This window comes from Hylaeus volcanicus, chromosome 1 (assembly GCF_026283585.1).
Source record: "Hylaeus volcanicus isolate JK05 chromosome 1, UHH_iyHylVolc1.0_haploid, whole genome shotgun sequence".
In the NCBI taxonomy this organism is placed as follows: Eukaryota; Metazoa; Arthropoda; class Insecta; order Hymenoptera; family Colletidae; genus Hylaeus; species Hylaeus volcanicus.
Window position 1 is genome coordinate 9,210,175 of NC_071976.1, and position 20,462 is coordinate 9,230,636.

The 20,462-nt window shown below is 37.9% G+C and overlaps 1 protein-coding gene across 4 annotated transcripts in view; it reads right to left on the bottom strand.

Annotated features, from left to right (window-relative positions):
- The window catches only part of LOC128880095 (proton-coupled amino acid transporter-like protein pathetic), a 60,901-nt gene that overhangs the window by 8,523 nt on the left and 31,916 nt on the right, over positions 1-20,462 (bottom strand). Inside the window, exons 1-4 of one of the 4 annotated variants that reach the window (XM_054129818.1) lie at positions 18,863-19,569; positions 16,714-16,799; positions 4,104-4,511; positions 1,712-2,072 (exon numbers count right to left, since the gene is read on the bottom strand). In XM_054129818.1, coding sequence (XP_053985793.1) covers positions 1,712-2,072; positions 4,104-4,511; positions 16,714-16,799; positions 18,863-18,940 — 933 coding nt within the window. In that variant the 5' untranslated portion in view covers positions 18,941-19,569. Of the gene's footprint in view, positions 1-1,711; positions 2,073-4,103; positions 4,512-16,713; positions 16,800-18,850; positions 19,570-20,462 lie in introns of those variants that run through there. The other 3 variants (XM_054129810.1, XM_054129801.1, XM_054129826.1) reach the window with 3 other exon arrangements.

A 20,462-nucleotide genomic window follows, 5' to 3' on the forward strand; every position in this document is an offset into this window, starting at 1 on the left:
GTCAGTTCAAACTGATAAGGTCATCGATGCGCATTAGCATAATTACTTATTTATTCGTCTTGTAAATAAAACATTTTTAAATGGCGTTAATTAAGATTACAATCTCATCATTTTTAAACTATAGTGTCAAAAAGATAACGTTAATATAGTAAAATTTTTAAATTAAATTCGTTATTGTTTTTCTGTTCCAGACATCAAATAAAATAATGTACACGAGTCGCAAAATAAACCTTCAGGTTATTTAAACCGCAAATTGGAATTTTTATGTTTCGCTGCCGCCGCTGTTATATTACATTAGTCAGCCATAAATTCAGGAAAAAGATAGCCAAGTGCTTAATTTGTCTCGTTTCTTTATGCAGATTGTGATGTAATAGTTTATGGTATTAGATTTTTGCTACACAGTTAACATGGCTAGAGTGACAGCTGATACTCGAGAGTTATTGGCACGGCGCGTTGTTCGTTTTTATCGATTTAGAGATAACCACGGACTTGATAAATTTCCGTGATTCGCAAAAAGTGTAATTACATCCTTCGACTCTGTGTGTCGAGTAATTTCAAAACACACAACGATCACGTGCAGTTACATACTACAAAAAAATAAACGATACAATTCACGATTCTTGCCAGGTTTATCAGTTTGATAAAGAGAAACACTTAATCAATTAATGCTTTTTAGGTGTGAATCATACTATTTGACATAAAGACAGATTTTAACTGATAATTACCTAAGTATTAGATCATTAGTAAATTTAACTATGAGTATTCATGTTTAATTTCACAATGTTTGAAAGAAATTACAAAATAGTTTTAGCAGATTGATTCCGTAGTTACTTTTTATCAAAAAGAAAACGTATCTATACTATGCTCGTACTGATAGTGAAACAATTTAACTTGTTTTTATTTTACCTGCAAATTAATAAAGTTTAATTAAACAAAATCACTAGAATAGTGTTTTTTTCACCAAAGCTTATCAGTACCTAAATATTTCATTGTAAAAAGAATACGTTTTCTTGAAGTATATATAAGTAAACATACAAAATTTAAAGAAGTTATTATCAAGGGAGTTTAAAGACAAAAATTCATTCAAATAAGTGACTGTTTTTGGGCATATTCTAAATTACAAGGCAAAAGAAGCGTCGTGGGATATTTGAATTAAAAAAAGAAAGATTAAAAAAAAAAAGAAATCACATCCGAAGGACGCTAGAATGCGAAATACTTAAGAGTTGATTTCTCCGAACTCGTGTGCGGCGGAATTTTCAATACAGCGACTAGCTGCCATTCTCTTGTAACGTTATACCGCGCGATTGAAATACTAAACGCAATTCAACCGCTACCTCTGCGACCGATCATGCTTGTCAAGCTGAATACGAACGAAGCGACCAATTTGTAAAACTCATAGACGAATTAATTAAGAACAGTCTGGTACTTTTGGCTGAAACTTTCCAGCTCTTTCCAATAGTTTAGAGTTCTATAAAATTGTATAATTTTCAAATTTTACAAGAATATAAAAAAGACGACTACTTTCTGACCCAGAAAAAAATTAGTACCCTCCCAGGTTCCATTGCTGCTTTCTTCGAATAATGTCGTAGTCTGCCAGGCAAGAAAGTAAGATACAGGTACCCTCAACGTGTCAAGTAGAGCTCTTCAAGAACTCATTAAAGTCGATTTCTTCTCTTAACAAATTACTATTGAAACTTAGCGTTATACTTACAACACCGATGCCTTCCAAGGCGAAGATGGCCGTGCCGAAGAACAGAGGTAACTGAGACCAGCTCGAGAAGTTTGGCAGGTCGCTAATGGTGGGCAGGTCGCTGAAGATGTAGTAGAACGTGATCCCCATTCCAGTGGCGATCAGAACGTTCGCGATCATGGAGAACGGCGCCAGATACTTCAGGTTCCTCACCAGGGAGAAAATGATCAACAGTGGCAATAACGCCGCCATGTAAAGTCGTACGTCTCGATCGGTCTGGGAATAATAGTCGACCACCTCCTTCACGTTGCTGGAGATGAAGACTATGTACACGCAGCAACAACCTATCAGGTCGATCACGAGGAACGAGTTGATAGTTGCTCTGAAACAATAGAGAACGACGTTAATTAGGATGATCATCGCGAACATGTTCATTAACACTTTATCTACCGGGCTATTTAGAAACAGACTTTAATTCATAAAAGAATTTTCTACAGTATCATATGCCAATCTAGGCTGACAATAATTCCTGTATACTGTTACTGGGTACATTGAAAGCCAAGTCTGCTTCCAAACACTGAACATTATAAGTAGACAACCATCAACACAGTAAATAAATTCGAATAGCTAAATACTGCAATTAAAAAGCCTAAAAATAGGCTCCCGGTAAATAAAGTGTTAAGGGATGCTTATACATTGGTTTAGAGATTAATAATGGATGTTGTTAACCTTTTGCACTTCAAGAAATTAGGCTACATCATCAGGAACGTGTTCATTAAGGGATGCTTGTATATTGGTTTAGAGATTAATAATGGATGTGGTTAACCTTTTGCACTTCAAGAAATTAGGCTACATGTTTTGGTAGTCAACTTTGACAAGTTCTTTTTAGATTATAGGCGTCTTTTTCGAACTCTAGATTAGTATTGACCAAATATCATCAAATATAAATTAAAATAGTTTTACGGAAATATTATTGGTAAAAATACTGCCACATTTCACTCGTTTAAGTAGATTTTAATCGATAGTGTCAACTAATGGTGCTCGTTTCTTATCTACTCTCAAGTTAGAGAGCCGCATTAAGTAGATTCATATCTAACAGACAAGGAGGGCAACTCCTTTCCTCGATCGCTATTACAAGCTGCAATCAAGAGCACTGCTCAAGTTGTCGATCAACATGAGACAATTATAGTCCATGTATTTATCTTCATCGATTCATTACTCATGGCAACTAAAACACTACTATGTTCTTATGTTAAAATTCAAATATAAGATGAATAGGCCAAATTCACCTTATTAATAATATGGTATGCAAAATGGTTGTTGATTGCTCTCTTTGCCATCCGCGAATACGCAATTCAAAGGAATTTGGCGTGATCGTAAATCTGGCTTACGCACGATCGCGAGTCGCATTCGGAATGCCTTACGTCAGACTGACAACGTGTGACTGATTCAAATGGACGATTTAGCAGATAAAATATAATCGAATAATAACTGGTATTAATAAGTTGGCAGGTAGCTAGCAGAGCGCTTTTCTAAACGATGTCTTTCCAACTTAACGTCTTTGTTTAGAAGTTGATTATGCCACTGTCTGTGTGACTTCGCGCTTAAGTTTGACATGGATCGTATCTCACTGGTTTCGTTTGAATTTCAGAGGGCAACTGAATGTTGAATTACACAGTGGTTATTTAGAGTTTCATTAGTCACACTTCTCGTGTCGCAATTAACATCAACAAAACATGAGTTTTGATGTAAGGGGTGGGGGGGGGGGGGGGGATGAAAGTTAACGAAAAGTTAAGAACATTTTTTTGTATGAAAAAAAGAAGAAGAAGAAGAGGAAAAATGATTATTTGGTAGGGGTGTGCGGGATCCCGGTCGAGACGGGAATTCCTCCCGGGATCGAGATGGAATCCCGAGAATTTCAAAATCCCGAATACATCCGGGATTCCCGTGAATTTCGAGATCCCGTAAATGTTCGGGATCCCCGGGAATTTCGAAATCCCGTACATTCGGATTGCTGAAATTTTCAAGAATAACAACACTTTCGGAAATCCCAGATATTATTCTATATCCCGTACATTGTCGGGAATCCCGCACACGCCTAATATTTGGCCATCTAATGTGGTTGATCTCTTAGTCTACAATAATCTATGAACCCTCAGTTACCTAACGGTTGAAAAACGGTTGTAAATTTGAGGCTACCTAATCAAGCATTTATTGTGGTCTTTATGTTTGTAACGTCACCGAAATTCAAGTATCTAATACGAATTCATTTTCTTTGACATTTACACATCCCAAATGAATTATTGTAGTTGTTCGGTAAAAAGCGCGGTCACCCATGTACGAGTGACACGGCGATCAAGGTGTTAAGCGATAACTGAAGGTTAAAGAAATAAAATCTATATCTAAAACTTACTTTGCCAGCCGGGCATACTTCTGCACCGGCTCGGGACCAACCAGAAACGCCGCCTCCGCGACGTCCGCGAATCCCAGGCTGGGCGTTTGCATCCGCCTGCACAGTTCGTGGGCGCATTTCACCAATATGTGCACGCAGTAGGTGCAAACAGCCCCGATGAAGAATGTGGCGAACAAACCGAACAGGAGACCCGCGTTGCGGAAGGCCATCGGCATCGCCAGTATCCCGGTGCCCAGGCTGCCCTTGAGCAGATGTATGAGGGTGTCGAGGTCGGAGGTCGGATGCGCGAGCTTCCTGTGCTCGAACGGATTGTAGAGTGCGGCCTCCTCGTCGTTCGGTCGTTCCACGAGCGGCAACGTCGAGCCGTTCGTGACGGTAATCGGTACGTCATTTTTCTCGCACTTGTATCTGCAAAACCGACGTCGTTAATGCGATGTCCCGTTGTCGAGTTTCCGTTAGAAAGGGGTATATATAATATTTACATATTATAATTCTGAGAGCGGCGCGGTATAGTGATCGCGTGAGTATATAGTGTTTTGCGTGGGAACCCCCTGAACCTCCGTACGGCACGGTACGCGTCGTGGTTTAGCGAGCGATCGACGCACCCCGATTACGTATCGGTAGATCGATGTAGGTCGGATCGACGATGTTTAGGAGGAAAAGAAAAGAGTTGGGGGTTGTTGGATCGTGTCTTTGGTGGTTGAGAAGATTGGGGGTGAGGGTACATTCTGGTTGAATGAGTCTGTTTGGAAACAATCGAGACGAGAGTATCAATTGCAAATGTATCAAATTACAAATGGCTGGAAGATGAGAGAAGCGCAGATTGGTAAAGAGTATCGACGAAAAGGTGAAATCTTAGGTGAAGGGATATTAGTAATTAGAAATGTTTGGAGCGCTTTCTTGACTGAAAATCAAATTTCTTATTTATAAGACTCTTTCTAACCGCGATAAATTGGCTGAAAATTGAATTTGGTTGAAATAAAATCCTTTTTAAACTCTACTCTCTAATATACAGTGGGTGTAGAATGTATTCGTACACTGATCAACTTCTCAAAAAACTTTTATCTGAAATTGTAGTTTCTTAACTTCTTTTTTTGTAATCAATGATATTTTACATATTCTTGGAAGTCTCTAAGGTAGATATAGTCCAGACAACATTTACTAGTTAGTATAATTTGTGAAATTTAACAAAAAAATGCGAAAAGTGGGTAAAAGTATAGAAGCAATAAGTATTTGTACGATTCTTATGACGAACCATTTACAGTAGAGTTTGTAACGTAAACACATTAGTTTATTGCTTCGTGCAAATTAGAAAACATCAAATTTCCAGTAAAGTACTTTTAAACAGTTGTGCGAATACTTATTGCTTCAACATTTCTATCGATTAATTGCTTCTTTCTTGTTAATTTCGCAACTTACATAAATAGCTATATTTTTTTGTAATCTATCTATTCTACAGATTTCCGAGAATATGTAGAATGTCATTGTTTATAAAAAATAAGTTAATAACTTACAATTTTACACAGTTTTTTGGAAAATTGATCGGTGTACGAATACTTTCTACACCCACTGTATATGTCAAATAGAAAGTTTTTGTAATATATTAGATATACATGAATGGTATCAAGTACTTCATCTTTGTTAGGACAAGTAATAAAAGGAGTGTAAACTTGCTACCTGCAGAAGTTTAACAAAATTATTCAGAAAATGATTGTTCTGTAAACTAGTAACATTCGCGAGGGAATGGAGTTTGGCGTTGTGTGTTTCCGCAGCTGCCGACTGCTCAAGTCGACGGCCGCTCTGGAAAAACATAAACAGTGGTGGGAGCTGATTCCTGATAACAAATTCGAGCAACTATTATCAACATTCCTATGATTTTTTTTGTTTTTTTTATTTATTGTTAAGCTCCAAGTTTACATAGAAAAAAACTTATACAGCCATTACTTATAGGAACTTGTATGTATAAATAGAACTAGATTACAGAACAAGATATGTTTGGAGCAAAATTAAATCTTAAGGTTACATTAATGAAGAAATTTACAAATGATGGAGCAGATTTTATTGGAAAGGTTGCAAAGGAGAGATTCAGAAGAGAGAGGGGGGTAGAGTTGAAGCTTGGAGAGATCAGAAATAAGAGAAATTCTTTGAGAATCGAGTAAGGGGCATTACCATAAGATAAACATTCCTATGAATATTCTACCATAAAATTATACAAAATATTATCATTGCTGGTGATATGAACAGAATCATTTGAATGCAGTGTACCCCTTTAGAAGCATTTTTCTCAACCACCAATGAGAGGTGTAGCTTTCGTTTATCGCAACGGATCCACCCAACACGGGGAAGTAGAGGAACAAAAAGGATCGAAATGTCGTAGCTCTGGAACGAAAGGACGCGTTAACCCTTGCGGTCGTATGTCGGGCAAGGCTCGACAAAAATGTGAAATCAGGAAATCTAAATTGCAAAGGATTAAAGTTTGCGAAGTGGCATGCATGGTCGACCGTTCAATCGAGTTTTCGTGGTGCTCTACTATTCTGTATTATCTATATTTGTTGTTGTTAGATATCATTGTTGTCATGAACAATTGAATGACTCGTTAGTCATTACACGTCCTGATTACTTTTTAATTTTGCTTGCGTTATTGCATTCGAGTTGAATTGATTTCTTGTTACGAATTATTTCAACTTGTTCAAGTGTACACTACAATATATACGTGAATTTTAAAATGATTTTTTTATGATAATTCAAGTAATTTATTTCTTGATGTAATACCAAGAGTTTCTTTAATAATATTGCATTAGTAGAAAATAGAAAGAATGAAAACACAGAGTTTATAACACATCAATTATGCTACTTTAAGTGACATACTAATTCCAAATGTTTCACGGTTCCATAAATAAAATAGTCATATTTGTTCTTTATGCGAAACTCTTAATTCATAATCCAAGAACTGTTACACCATAAATAATTAAAGAAATACGTTGTACATTGTCGATAGAGATCATCATTATTATTATTCAAATTCACGTATAAAGCGTAATATTTTTACTAACTTACATTGAACTGCATTGAAATTTATTCTTTAAATAAAAGAAAAAAATACGACTGAGGAAATTCAGACAATGCTAGACTAGTAATATGTCACTATCTCTCTGATAAGCAAATGGGCTTCTTCGATACGAAATTTCACATTGAAAGTCCATGCATTAAAGTGATATATTAACTTCAAAACTAAAATTACGTAACTTACGTAACTTCGCTATCTGAAATATAGGGTGATACAAAAGTAAATATTTCTATACACGTTTTAATCAACAACCGAGTTTCATACAATTATTTATCCTTGTTTTTCCTCAATTCTTTCCGAATCAAATACAAATCCCTACATTCAAATACAGATTCAAAGATACTTTCATTATCATTCCACGTCATACTATCAGGAACAATCTAGACAAATATTTGGCATTTACTTCAAACTCGCTGTAGCAAAATTGATTTAATGGCACGTGTCAGAATTGTCACCTAATCTGTCATTGAAAGATTGGCATCATCATTGAAGATTGAAAAACAGAGACACAACCCGACTACGCCACTGAGCGCGCGTTTATGAATGAAAGGCTGCACCGAACGAGCTCGATGCACGATAAGGACACGACTAGCAGTCATGAGCTACGCGTTTCGATTAGGCGAAAGCTGGACACTCGTAACAAGCATTAATCCTAGAGTAGAGGAAATGGAGGTGGCAGTGAGTGAATCGCTCGACGATGCTCGACTCTTCCGAATGAAATGAATTCAGCAACCTTGAGTCGCTTTTATCCGCGTTTGAAACAAGCAAAGGCAGAATTTTACTCGACTATCAAATAACGAATAAAAACGTTAATGATTCGTGATGCTTGTTCGATCGATTAGTTACACGTGAGAATTTTTATTTGTTTAACGTGAAAAGTTAAGAATGCAAATTCTATACTTTATTTAATAAGGAACTGACATAAACTTTATAATATAAAGTTCTTTAGGTTTTATTTTTATTCGAAATATGTGCGTACAGGTAAAAATTTTGCCAGGCATGGGTTTGAATGCTGCTGTAGACATGATTTGTTTTAAGCCCCGAGGACAAAGGCGATATTTTGTTTTCGAAACCAAAAAGACGTTTTTATTTTAATTTATCTATTCCTCGGTATACTAATTACTTTTTACACGCATAGAGAATAAATCATTTTCGTTTCGATTCTCCTTTTATTCTTTCTTTTTCCAAGTTAAATGGTGTTCACTTCCTGCATCGGTGTATATTCTAGGCTAATTTGCGTTGCGCATAAATTATAGTACGAATATAAACACGCTCGCGTAACGATAGTAGTATATCAACATGCTCGAGACCGTTCTACGTTATTTTTCAACCTATGTTTATTAAAGAAGTCTATCATAACTAAAGAAAAATGTAAATTGACGGGAGTTTTATCAACAATTGGGAAAATAAAGATTTCTTTTTGGTTTCTCAAACTTGTCGCTTGATTCGCGTATTCGATGGACCCCCGAGTGCAATTTGCATAAATAATCGTCGAGATCCAAAGACATCTCTAAAGAATATAGAATTTTCCGAATATTTTCATCGGTCATTGAGAAACTTCGTCACTGGATTGATTATTAATTTATTCACGTGTTTCTACAGGCAAACGTTCCTTCCACTTCCTCTCTGGCAACCAATCTTCCCCATCCGTGGGAATATCGCAGAATCAATAAAAGTATCGCAAAGGATGAATCATTATCTCCTCGTTTTCGCGAAATAATTATTAGGTTGTCCCGAAAGTTTCTTTCGCGAGTTGCACTCAATTATTTTATGTGGTCGTGTTTCTATAAATAGACAATCTAATTTCATAGATATTCATGTTGTAACAGTAATGGAGCAAAGTGAATCGTGCACAATTCAGTAATGTAACGTAAAACATAAATTATTGTGCATGTATTACTTATTAATAAAGCGAAAGAAATTTTTGGGACAACCTAATATATTTATGGTTCATTAATTATAGTCGCGATTTTCGTTTCGTTGTTCGTCTGCTTGCTCTACTGGCTCACTGACAAGATGAAGACGATGTAGACAAAACCACGCAATCGTGACAGAAGGAGCATAGTTCACTGAATAAAACACTCAAACTTTTCATTCATTATAGGTAGACGCAGTGAATGTTTATGCGAATTTGTATTTTCGTAGACGCAGAAAAAGAATTGGAACTTAAATGAAAGTGTCTGATCTTCTAAATGCAATAAAATCTATATATTATTGTTGAAATTTTATATATATTTTGTATTTATGCATTTTCATAAATTTTACCATATCTCTATTCGCCCTAAATGCATAAACATTCGCAGTCTAATTGTAGGTTATCTTCACCATAGAAATGTTAATTATAATTATAAATAACTGAAAGGCGTTAATTACAAATATCTGAAAGTTTATTTTTATAAATACGTCACTCATAAATTGTGTTTTCACTTCAATAAATTTTATAACGTGCTGAACCACGAATTTGTCCATCATAAATAAATAAACTAGACTTCTTTGGACTATCTATATCATAATTGAATGTATACGTCATCCTTGCATATAAATAATACAATCAACGATTCTGTATGCGTTATATGTATTTATGAAACGAATCAAAAGATATGTAATGAAAATGAAGCATCAGTCGTAACTTTTTGGAGCAGGCTGTCATACCAGCTGTACGATGCATTTCTAACTACATGCGTCGAGAAAGCGGATCAATGGGATTCCTATCGCATGACCATTTGTTGACTACGTAGTCTTCATCCTCTCTGTGAGCGTGTAATATCTCACGTTCGTGGAAAAAGTGCATGGCGCAACGTGTTTTGCGAGACGACGCGCACTCACGTTTGGCAAAAGGTCTGTTTAGACGAGAGCAGAATTAGATCTTCCGGCAACAAATTCTGGCAATATTCTCCACAGACCGTCATAATTTTAACTCTTTGCGGGTCGATTGTCTCGACGGCGCCCGAAACCTTGAAGAGAAACCCACGAACCATAACTGAACGCTATAAATACAGTATTAATATAGCTGTTTTGTAGTATTACCATGAATTAATATACAGTTGAATTGAAATTTATAAATATTTTTCGAACCTTAGGTTCGAGACGAAAATAATACAAATTTATTCTTTAATGACTGTTCATTTTTCTTCTCTAATCATTATCGCGTTAATGTTCTACTCTCGCTGGGATAATACAGAATGAAATACGATATCTCGAGGCATTAATCAACGCCCAAATATTTCGAGTTTCAGGAAATGCGAATCGGTGCCAACGAATTTCAGTTGCATCATTTGGTAATGTTTCCAGTGTCAACTGTTGGCATTTTTATAGTCACCGACTAAATTACTCCGCGCGCTGTTGAAAGGTATTGCTATGATGCGTGAGAGTATTCTAAACAAGAATTCTGTTTTACTTAGGTGTCTCAAAATATTTGGAATATCGAAGGTAGAACGATTTCACTTGCTTTCCTGTACATTTTACGAGAAAAATGGATTTGTTGGAGACTTGAACTCAACTGATTACAATACTTTTTTCCCACAGGCGCAGATTTTAAAATCGCGTGCGAACCAAAGCGCCAACGGACCCGAAGGCACATGCGCTCCTAACTATTCGGTCTGTAGGCAGTTAACCGAACTCTCTTAGATCACTATAGCAGAAATACAGAGTGGTCCAACCAAAACGCACGATGTTAATTGTAAATAAAACAAAAAGTTTTCAGAAAATTATCTTAATATTTTTTATTACGATAGAAGGATCTTGACGTTAAGTTATGACTCACAATTAACATCGTGCATTATGGTTGGACCACCCTTTAGATTGAGGGAAATTCTCTAAATTCCACACTCTTCAATTACAACGATTCTTCACATTTCTATTAAACAAACGTCAACTCGTGCCCTATTCAAGACTCCTGTTTTGCACAGGTGTCTTAGTGATCTAGAATAGGCAAGAATCATTTTGACTCATTTGCACTTATAAATATTACTAGCCTGCGGATTTTATACATATATAGGAAATTTCAATACGCAAGAAACTACAAAATGCACACAATATGCAATAATATAAAAAAATATTCAAAGTAAAGTTCACATTATAGAATATTTGCCAATTCGAATAAATTCCTATTTAGGTTCAATTTTTCTACGTCAGCAAAGATTTTGTCTTGCATAAAGATCCGCAGTCTGCATATTACAGTAATCATCAGAAAAATAGAAAAATTTCAGTCTAAACACCGAATGAGCTACGTTGCAAGGCCCCAACCACTTTTCCGTGACTCCACCTCCCAAACACCTGCAAGTTAACTTCAAACTGGTACCACGAAATCAATGAACTCGACCATGCACTTCTTCCCCGGTCCACTCCTCCAACAAACGAAAAATTCATCATTCGTTATCAACGAAACGGATTTTAACAGACGGGAGTGCCGTACCGACCGCGTCATCACGGAAAACCCGAGCGGACCTTTATCGATGGACAGTCGAGAAAATATTTAGGGATTTCGTACCGTGTCTCGGATCATTCTCGACCGTGGCCGTTTCGTGTATACGTGTATGTTTGCGTGTGTGGTTTGTCGATCGACGAGACGCGGCAAATAGTGTAATAAAATCGTTAAAAAGTTAGGTGTGTAGGCATATAGGTACCCATTGAGGTGCGGTAGTTTCTCTCCTTAGTCGTGCGAAGCTTTCTGTCGAAGAAAGCTCCGGAATAGAGTCTGTGTGTGTCACGTGACACGTGACAAGCGTTCACGCGCCGCGATCGGGCTTAAAGACAGCTGCAACCACCGCACTGCATCACCGCGACGCCCAGCGCCACGACGCAGTACGACGACTAACAAGCCTTCTTTGCTTTCGGACATTTTGCACTTCTCGCCGAGCATTTTGCGTTTTTTGTTTTGTTTTTTTTTATTTAAAATTTTTGTTGTTTTGGTTGTCGTTGCTTTTTAATGCGCACGTCGAACGATCTATTCGATGCCAATTGTTTTCGCATACATGTACATACTTTTCTTTTTTTGTGTTCGCTTGGGTATTTTCGTTTACTCGGGCAACGAGGTCGTATGACGTCCAAAAAATAATTCGAAATATATATATTTCGAATTATTTTTTATATATTTGTCTTTCTTTTTCTATTTGGTAGATTTTTCTATTTCTTATCGTCTAGTCGACGTTTTGTTGGCGTCGCGTCGCGTCTAGTCTAATCGTCGCGAGACTTTGTTCGTGTGTTACATTAATTTGAAAATTTTTCAGTCTCACAATCAGTGCACACTGCAAGTAAAGAACCGTCTCAAACTGTTCTCGAACCCGCGATCGTCAGTCAGAGACCCGTGCCGTACATCTCTTTCGAAATGATACCCGTACTTTTTATTTTATATTGTTTATTTATTTTATTTTATTTGTTTTATTTTTTTTTGTCACTTTCACGTTATTCGCAGAGCACTCTCATAGAGCCCGAATCTATGCCCGCAGTTTATACGCAAGTCTGGAATCATATAAATGCACATATTATATAGTAAAGACAGATGTCATCTTTATATCCTTCAGATTGGAACATAGTTTGCTTGCACACCGCATGGACCTCAATCGAGAAGCATCTTCAACCAATGACGAAGAAACCGCCGCGGGGATTCCCTCCTTCCTGCGCCTTGTGTCCTTTCTCACGAACGCGAGGTGTACGATAAATAACGACTGATCGAACCTCTTTCGCTGTGGCACTTTTCAACCAACAAGAATTTTCACACGTGACAAAATATTCACTCGGGAATCTCTGAGTTTGAGTGCTACCCATTGAAAAAAATAAAAAGTAGGTGATATTAAAAAAAGAAAAAAAAAAGCTTAAAAAATAAAGAAGGGTATTCAAATAAACATCCTTATATTAAATTTAGATAAATTTTAAATATCATCAAAGGATGAATTTGATGTATAAACCTCGTTCTCTTAGTAATAATAAGAACAGACCGAATAAGGTCGTGTTTGAACTTATTTTTATAGGAAAAACCTCACTAATCAATTCATGATACTTTTTTGATAATACTCGAATATATAACAAGTAAAAAAGTTGCCAGTTTCTACTAGTAGTTGCTACGTAGAAACGCGAGCGACACCGCTTTCAAGTTCGGTTAGCGAGCTTATGCTTCCATGGACAACCCTTGAACAGCTTTCATTTTTCTAAAATGTATTCGTAATTAGTAGAAATCACTCGCATAATATAAATAAATCAAAAGCACTTTTTCCTGTACCTTCTCTAATAAAAACAAAAATAACTCAAACACAGAGACTCCAGCTCAATACCACCCTTCTCGACATTCTTTTTATTTGAATCCATAGAATCCGAAAATATTTATTCAAAATGCCCACCCAACAGGCAAACATTCTAGTTCACAGGGAAAGAGTCAACAGTCGCGAAATCCTCTCCGGCGCAGTATTCGTTTCGATTTTTTTCGCGATTGGCCTTATACGCTAATTATTTCCAGCACGAAATTATCCAACGATTACGCGCGCGACGATTAAACACACGTTACCCAACAGTCGTTTCGCACCTGGAAATCGTGCCGCGACGTACGACGAGCGAGATCGAGTGTCACGTTTCCAATTAACTGGAGGGGAGGGAATTATCGGCGAGTGGCACGTTGAAGGAATTCGATGTGACCGTTCGTTATCCTCTGCGTTATAGAATGTCCGAGGTTCTCGTCAAACGATACATCGATCGACGAGTCGCTGACTAACGTGGAAAAAAAGAGCTTACGCAATGAAAGATTGCACGATAAACAATAGCAAGACGAACTAGCGCGATAAAGTGGCGAATATCGAAGACGAACGAGGAGATCGATCGAACGTAGTTTCACGAGTGGAAGGTGCAGCAAGGAGGATCTCCATCTTGTGCGCAAAGGATCCAATGATTTCGTCGCGTTCCCACTAAACCGACGATCGAGGAAATCGCTCGTTTGTGCCAAAAATCGGCTCCTGCGTGCATGATTTACGTATATTGTATCCTCTCATTTTTCCCTTCGCTTCTCCATCGCTCTGCTACTTTAGAAAATGCAGAAGCGAGTGTCGACTCTCCCGAACACTCGATCTGTGTCTGGATCGAGGAGGTCGAGCGAAACTTTCGTTGATAAAGAATAAAACTTGTGCCATTGAAACTATTGTAGAGAATTACAACCTTTTTTTAGACTTGAATTTTTCAGGCTTTCAAAGATCGAATTGTACAATTGATAATTCTGGTGATCTATACATAGCAAAAGAAGCTTATCTGTATTATTAAAAAATAGAACTATATAAATAATATATTTAAATGTATCGATCCTATTTTTAAAGGAATCTGTGAGTCATTGTATTCTACTGCCACCTAGCCCAAAATAGTTTAATTAGGGCCCTGTTTTGTCTTATTTTTAGCTGAAAGATGATGCCAATTCATTAAAAATACTTTCATTGAAATAGACGTTATAAAATAAAATTGCAGATTAATTGCAGCCGGCCTCGAGTAATAAATAAATTCCTCCACTTCTTGTAATTTCTTAGAAGTAAGGGGAATTACTCGCGTCCAATTACCGAGCCAATTAGCTCACTGTTTTTATAATGCAACCATAATTTCTTTGTTATTTATTGTACCACTTATTGCATTACTTCAAACCGACAATTATGAAAGAAATTTATTTTTAACGTCAAATGCCTTTCGTTTATAGTAATTGCAAAAAGTTCTTCTGTCCTTCAACGTTAGCTTCCTCGACCCCCATTGCACTTTGCGATCCATTTCACACAGAATTTATCTTCTTCGATTTAAAAAAGATAGTATGTGGTTTTCAAGTCTGTGTACAAGACGATATCTTCGCTGTGCTGTCAAAACTCCAATTAATAATTAGTACTACGTAATCTTAATCAGTATTACGTAGTGATTTACTCATCAAGTTTTATTTAATTTTTATAGTCGATTCTATACATTGATACTTTGCGTAAAAGTGACTTCTTGTGCGATATATCAATGAATAATGGAAGAATGAGTTCTGACAGCAAAACGGCTACGTTTTTTTATTACATTTTGCGCATTCCAATTTTTCAGTTATCAACGATACGTGGAAACTCCAGTCGCGATAAAGATGCGCGCAGCTCTTTATCGAGATTTGTTTGTAGTAATTCCAGCACTCTAAGGACACGGCTCATTTTTTCTCAATGTTACGAGAACGCATTCCATACACCACTATTTTTCCCTTCTTTTCGCTTATTGCAACAAGAAATTCGTTTTCCCTCCAAAGAGTTTCGATTCATTTCTGATTAATCTAGCAGTTTGATTTTCTCGAAATCAGAAATTTCGTCTTTGAAATAAGAGTGACGTCACGTTGACACTATTGCAACGACAGGAATATTTAAAATAGTCTAAATAATAAATACTGTAGTAATTTGCAGGCGTACTACTTAGACATACTACTCTAATGATACTTTACTGTCACCTATACCTGCTGAACATTAACGTTTAAAATAATAAAGAGCGTTAGAAAAATACTTCAAAATTTTAGAAGCGTACAAAGCTCGTTAGGAGGAGTAAAAAAAATGTTAAAGTTTGCCATTAACAAAACAGGAGTTGCAAAGAACACATAGATGATTATCTATTACAAACCCAATTATGGAAAGATGTCAAACTTACGTTCAAATAAAGACACGTAGAACTAGTATAAAAGTTCAAATAAACAAAGTGATGCGATAATTCCCACGTAACTATTACCAATAAAAATCACAATTCTAACATTAACTAACGAATTTAACATAATTTACTACACCTACCAACTATCACAAGCTCCTAAAATTTTCAACTCTTTTTCTCCGAAACCCAGAGTATCGATAAATATTTAGAACGATACTACTATACTACTATACTGCTACAAAGATCCAGTGATGCTCAAAGTGGAGTAAATCGTGAAGTGATGCTACAGAGAGGTAGTTTTGTGTTCGTAAATGCACAAGATGACTCTTCTTCGTCGATGCGAATGGTTAAAAAAAAAAAGAAGAAAAAAATAGGGAGGAAAGGTTCTCAGACAGTACGGATGCGAGTGCACGTTAAATAAAATGGAAGCACGTTTCTGCACAAACCAGCAATAGAAAATCGTCACGATTCAGCGGTCAATCGTCAAGCATCCCTGGTGCCAGCTACGCTACGAATTCTACGTCAGCGATCAGGCGGTATGCATGGTGTATTAGTCTGTGACACTAACGAGTACAAAAGAGTATTAAAAAATATACATATATATATTATGTATATTTTTCTTATAATAGTATAGATATTTCATGTATGTATGTGTGTGTGTGTGTGCGTATGTGTGTGCGAATATTTATGTGTATGTATCTAATAAATAGTAACTGAGCATAGAGAATGAGAGAATACACATATATACGATTACAATGCACAATATATGATCCTCGGGTTTGTCACTCACGTTTGCTTGAGCACGGAGCATTTGAGTTTGGCAAGAAAGCAATGGTGATGATTGGTCGTGGTAGCAGATAGTGAATCGCTCGACTATCGTTGAACTGTTCGTTCGCGTCGGTTTCGTAAACCAAGTTTGACACTTACTTGACGAGAACCATGTCTGTGAGTTCTGTTTTCACACCGTGCTTCTTTGGGTCGTATTCCGCTATCATTGGGCGCATTGGTGTTCTCTGAAAAAAAGAAATTAGCAATAATTAATCGAAAATGAACTAGTTGTACAAGTACTTCAATTATTCGTTCAAGAATTAACATCGATTAGCTTTCGTCGTTCATCGATGGAATTGTTAGAAGATTAAGCGGGAAACTTTTCACGATCCTGTCTGAACTGTGACACTTGGACAGGGAGGTAGGTGAAATTTGCACTCCAAGTAGATAGGTTATATGTTGGTAGCCAACATCGAGGAGTTTTTTCTTTGGTTTCTGAGTTACTTGTTATTTGGAAGATTATAGAAGCATTTTTCAAACTTTAAACTCGTATTAAACAAACACAAGTACGTGCAAATTAACATAGTTTAATGGAAATATGCAATTGTCCTATAAAAATTTGTGATTACTCAAATTTTATATTCGTGAGTGAATGAATGAAGGGTGGCAACGATCTACAGTAAGATTCGTTATAACGGGACATGATCAAATGCACCCGTACCCGGCGAAAATTCAAAGTCGATTTTCTCGAAAACAAAGCCTCGCATGAAAAATTTTTATTCTATATTTTCGACTTATTTTTTCATATAGAATCACCCCCTCACTTGTACCATCAGTTACCGAACACGCTGTACATGAAAAGGGAGTACCCTCTTGATGTACAGGGTGGGGCAGAAATAACTCCTACATTTAGAAAATTCACTATGAAGTCATCAAAGCAGTTAGAGAAGGGCGGTCTTTTCCATTAAGTAGAATATATAATATAGTTTTCAGTTGTCACGATGCCGTGGTCAGGTATACATCGAGGCTTCGTAGTAGAGTCATTTTTTTTAGAATGGCGAATCTGTAACTGCGACGCAGAAACAGTTTCGTACACGGTTTGGTTTACGTGCAAATGAAAATGTTCTCGACCGGAAAACGATTTTGCTGTGGATTCAAAGAGTAAAGACAACAGGATCTGCATTGAAGAGGAAACCACCCAAACGTCCCAAGAATGTAAGAACCCCAGAGATCATCGCTGCAGTGACGGTTTCCATTGAATTGTCTCCAACGCGTTCGGCACGTAAACATGCCGCAGCTCTTCAAATTTCTGCAAGAACTATGCGGCGAATTTTGCATACTGACCTCCATTTGCATCCATACAAAATTATGTTTACTCAGAAATTGTCTCCAGAAGACTATGGAAGACGTCTGGATTGCTGTAATGGGATCTGCGCCGCTGTGCCTCCCACTGGCATTGTGTGGAGTAACGATGAAGTTCATTTCCACCTTTCTGGGACTGTTAATAAGCAAAATATTCGCTACTGGGCTGCTGATAACCCTCGAGAACTGCATGAACGACCTCTTCACAGCCCAAAAGTGACTGTTTGGTGTGCTGTGTCGTCTATAAACGTCATTGGGCCTTACATTTTTGAAGAAGGTGGAGTTATAGTTATTGTAAACACCAAACGCTATTGCAACATGTTAGAAAATTTTCTGCGCTCGAAAATTGAAGCATATGGAAACTTGGAGGTCTTGTGGTTCGAAATTTTGCAGATGATGTTTCCGGGTCGAGTGATTTCTTTACGGGACGCAGTTCCGTGGCCATCCCGCTCGCCCGATTTGAGTCCACGATTGAGATGTCTATGTCCGATTTGACTTTTTTCTGTGGAGATACCACAAGGCCGAGGTTTTCAAACATCATCCTCGGACCTTGAATCAACTAAAGGAGGCCATTCAAGAAGAAATTGAAGGAATTTCGCCCGACATGCTAGCGAGAGTGACAGAAAACTTCGAAGAACGACTCCAAATGTGTATTGCCCGTAAAGGTCACCATTTGGACGATATAATTTTTAAAACATAAAATAAAAAAACTTTTGTATCTGTAGATCTGAGAAATAAAAAGTTTCTAGTTGTATCTCATACAACCTTTGAAATATGGGAGTTATTTCTGCCCCACCCTGTATAATATCAATTTCAAACCCTCAATACCCAGCTGCAAGCCACGCCTTTTCGAAAGAGAAAGCATCTCTCTAAGCAACGTCAACAATCAGCGGTCACTCGAGGATCTAAAATCGAATATAAAATTCTAATCTACCACCGCATTCACCATGATGTGAGGACGATCATTCTCCATCGTCGACAGGGAGCTCATCTCCACTTCGTGGATGCTGTCCGAGTTTCCCATCTTCACCTGTCGTTAGCTACTTCTGGCATACCCCAATAATCCTACACCCCCCTGAGAACACCTGTCCCTTTTCCTTTCAGATGAATCCCTATCGAATGTCACTGTAGCGCCACGTGCTTTATTTATCTTCCATCGGTGCCAACTTGGTTGGTGTTCACCGCTCGAACACTATCGGATTTGTCCCAGTTCGCTGCCAACGGGCCACTCGTCTAAATAGAACCGCACGATCGGTGGACCACTTCGAACGCGCACCTTCGAGCACGTGGATCGGCTTCAAAACACGACGACTCGAGATACGATCCTCTCGATCTCCACGAGTCTCGAGCATCCATCGATTCTTCCTTCGAACAGTGGACGATCACACTGTGCCGCACATCGTGTAAAAATCGATTCCCGCTTTTCCGTCGAGACCCTCGCGAACGGAGATCCAAAAAGGAAGAACGCGAACTGATCTATCTTCGGACTCCCCACTCGAACCTCCAAGAAAGCGAACGTGAACTCGAACGGTCCACAGCCGGGCGGGAACCGTGGCTTTCTTCTCGGTACACCACCGACGCGGTTCCTCCGGGTAAACTATGCTCCCGGTCTTCTCTAGCGGCTCTATCTACGGCGGCCGAGTGCCGCGGCGCAGTAAAACCGCGGATCGCTGCCAAATCTTTCAGCAATGTCCCGAGGACGAGCTCTTTATATACCAAACGGCTACGAAAATAGGAAGAGCAAATAGACGTAGACACCTCACGTGACCGCGTCCTGTCTTCGCCGAGTGTCCAGCGACCGCTAACCAAGCTTAATAGAATCTGTTCGAACCATGCGACAGATGGACGGCTTGCGTCAGCTGCGGCTAGTTTGATCACGGAATTAGAGGTGCCTAATGGGCCCGCGTCTTCGAGGATTCTTTGACGAAGCGAAGTCTTCTTTTTCACGGTTTCGAGCCGAAGCTGCTTTGGGTCGTTATCGGCGGGTTACTGGCAGCTAAGTGGTTGTATTTTTAAGAAGTTTGTTTGTTTGTGTTGTTTTACGTATCCTGGCCCCGTGATTCTGCGAGCGAGGAGTACGCGGTGGACTGGTCACGTGTGTTTGGATTGCTTAGTAATTGGTACATCGCGATTTGACGGGTCTTGGGTAAGTGATGTGTAGTTTCTGTTGGTCCTGGTACCGGATGGAGGACAGAGATAGATCTATTACAGAAATGATCCTGTCAAGTATTGCCAGGAGGGAACTCTATGTACTCTGTATTCACTCCTCTGAAATTTTTTAATACTTCTTCCTTTTTCCATCTTGTTCCCAACATGGCCTTCTTCACACAATTACTTGCATATTTCTCATAATAAAATCCTCAAGTGAAACTATTCATTCCTCCTGCTTTATAATCTTTTCTCTCTCTTTAACAGCTCAATCATCCTCTCAAGAAGTACTTCATTTCCAGAAGCAATGACAATATTATTTTGTGGTTTATCTGCTCTCTATGCATTTCTCTAATTTTTTTTAATATTTCTTCCATCTTAATCCTATCACATCTTCT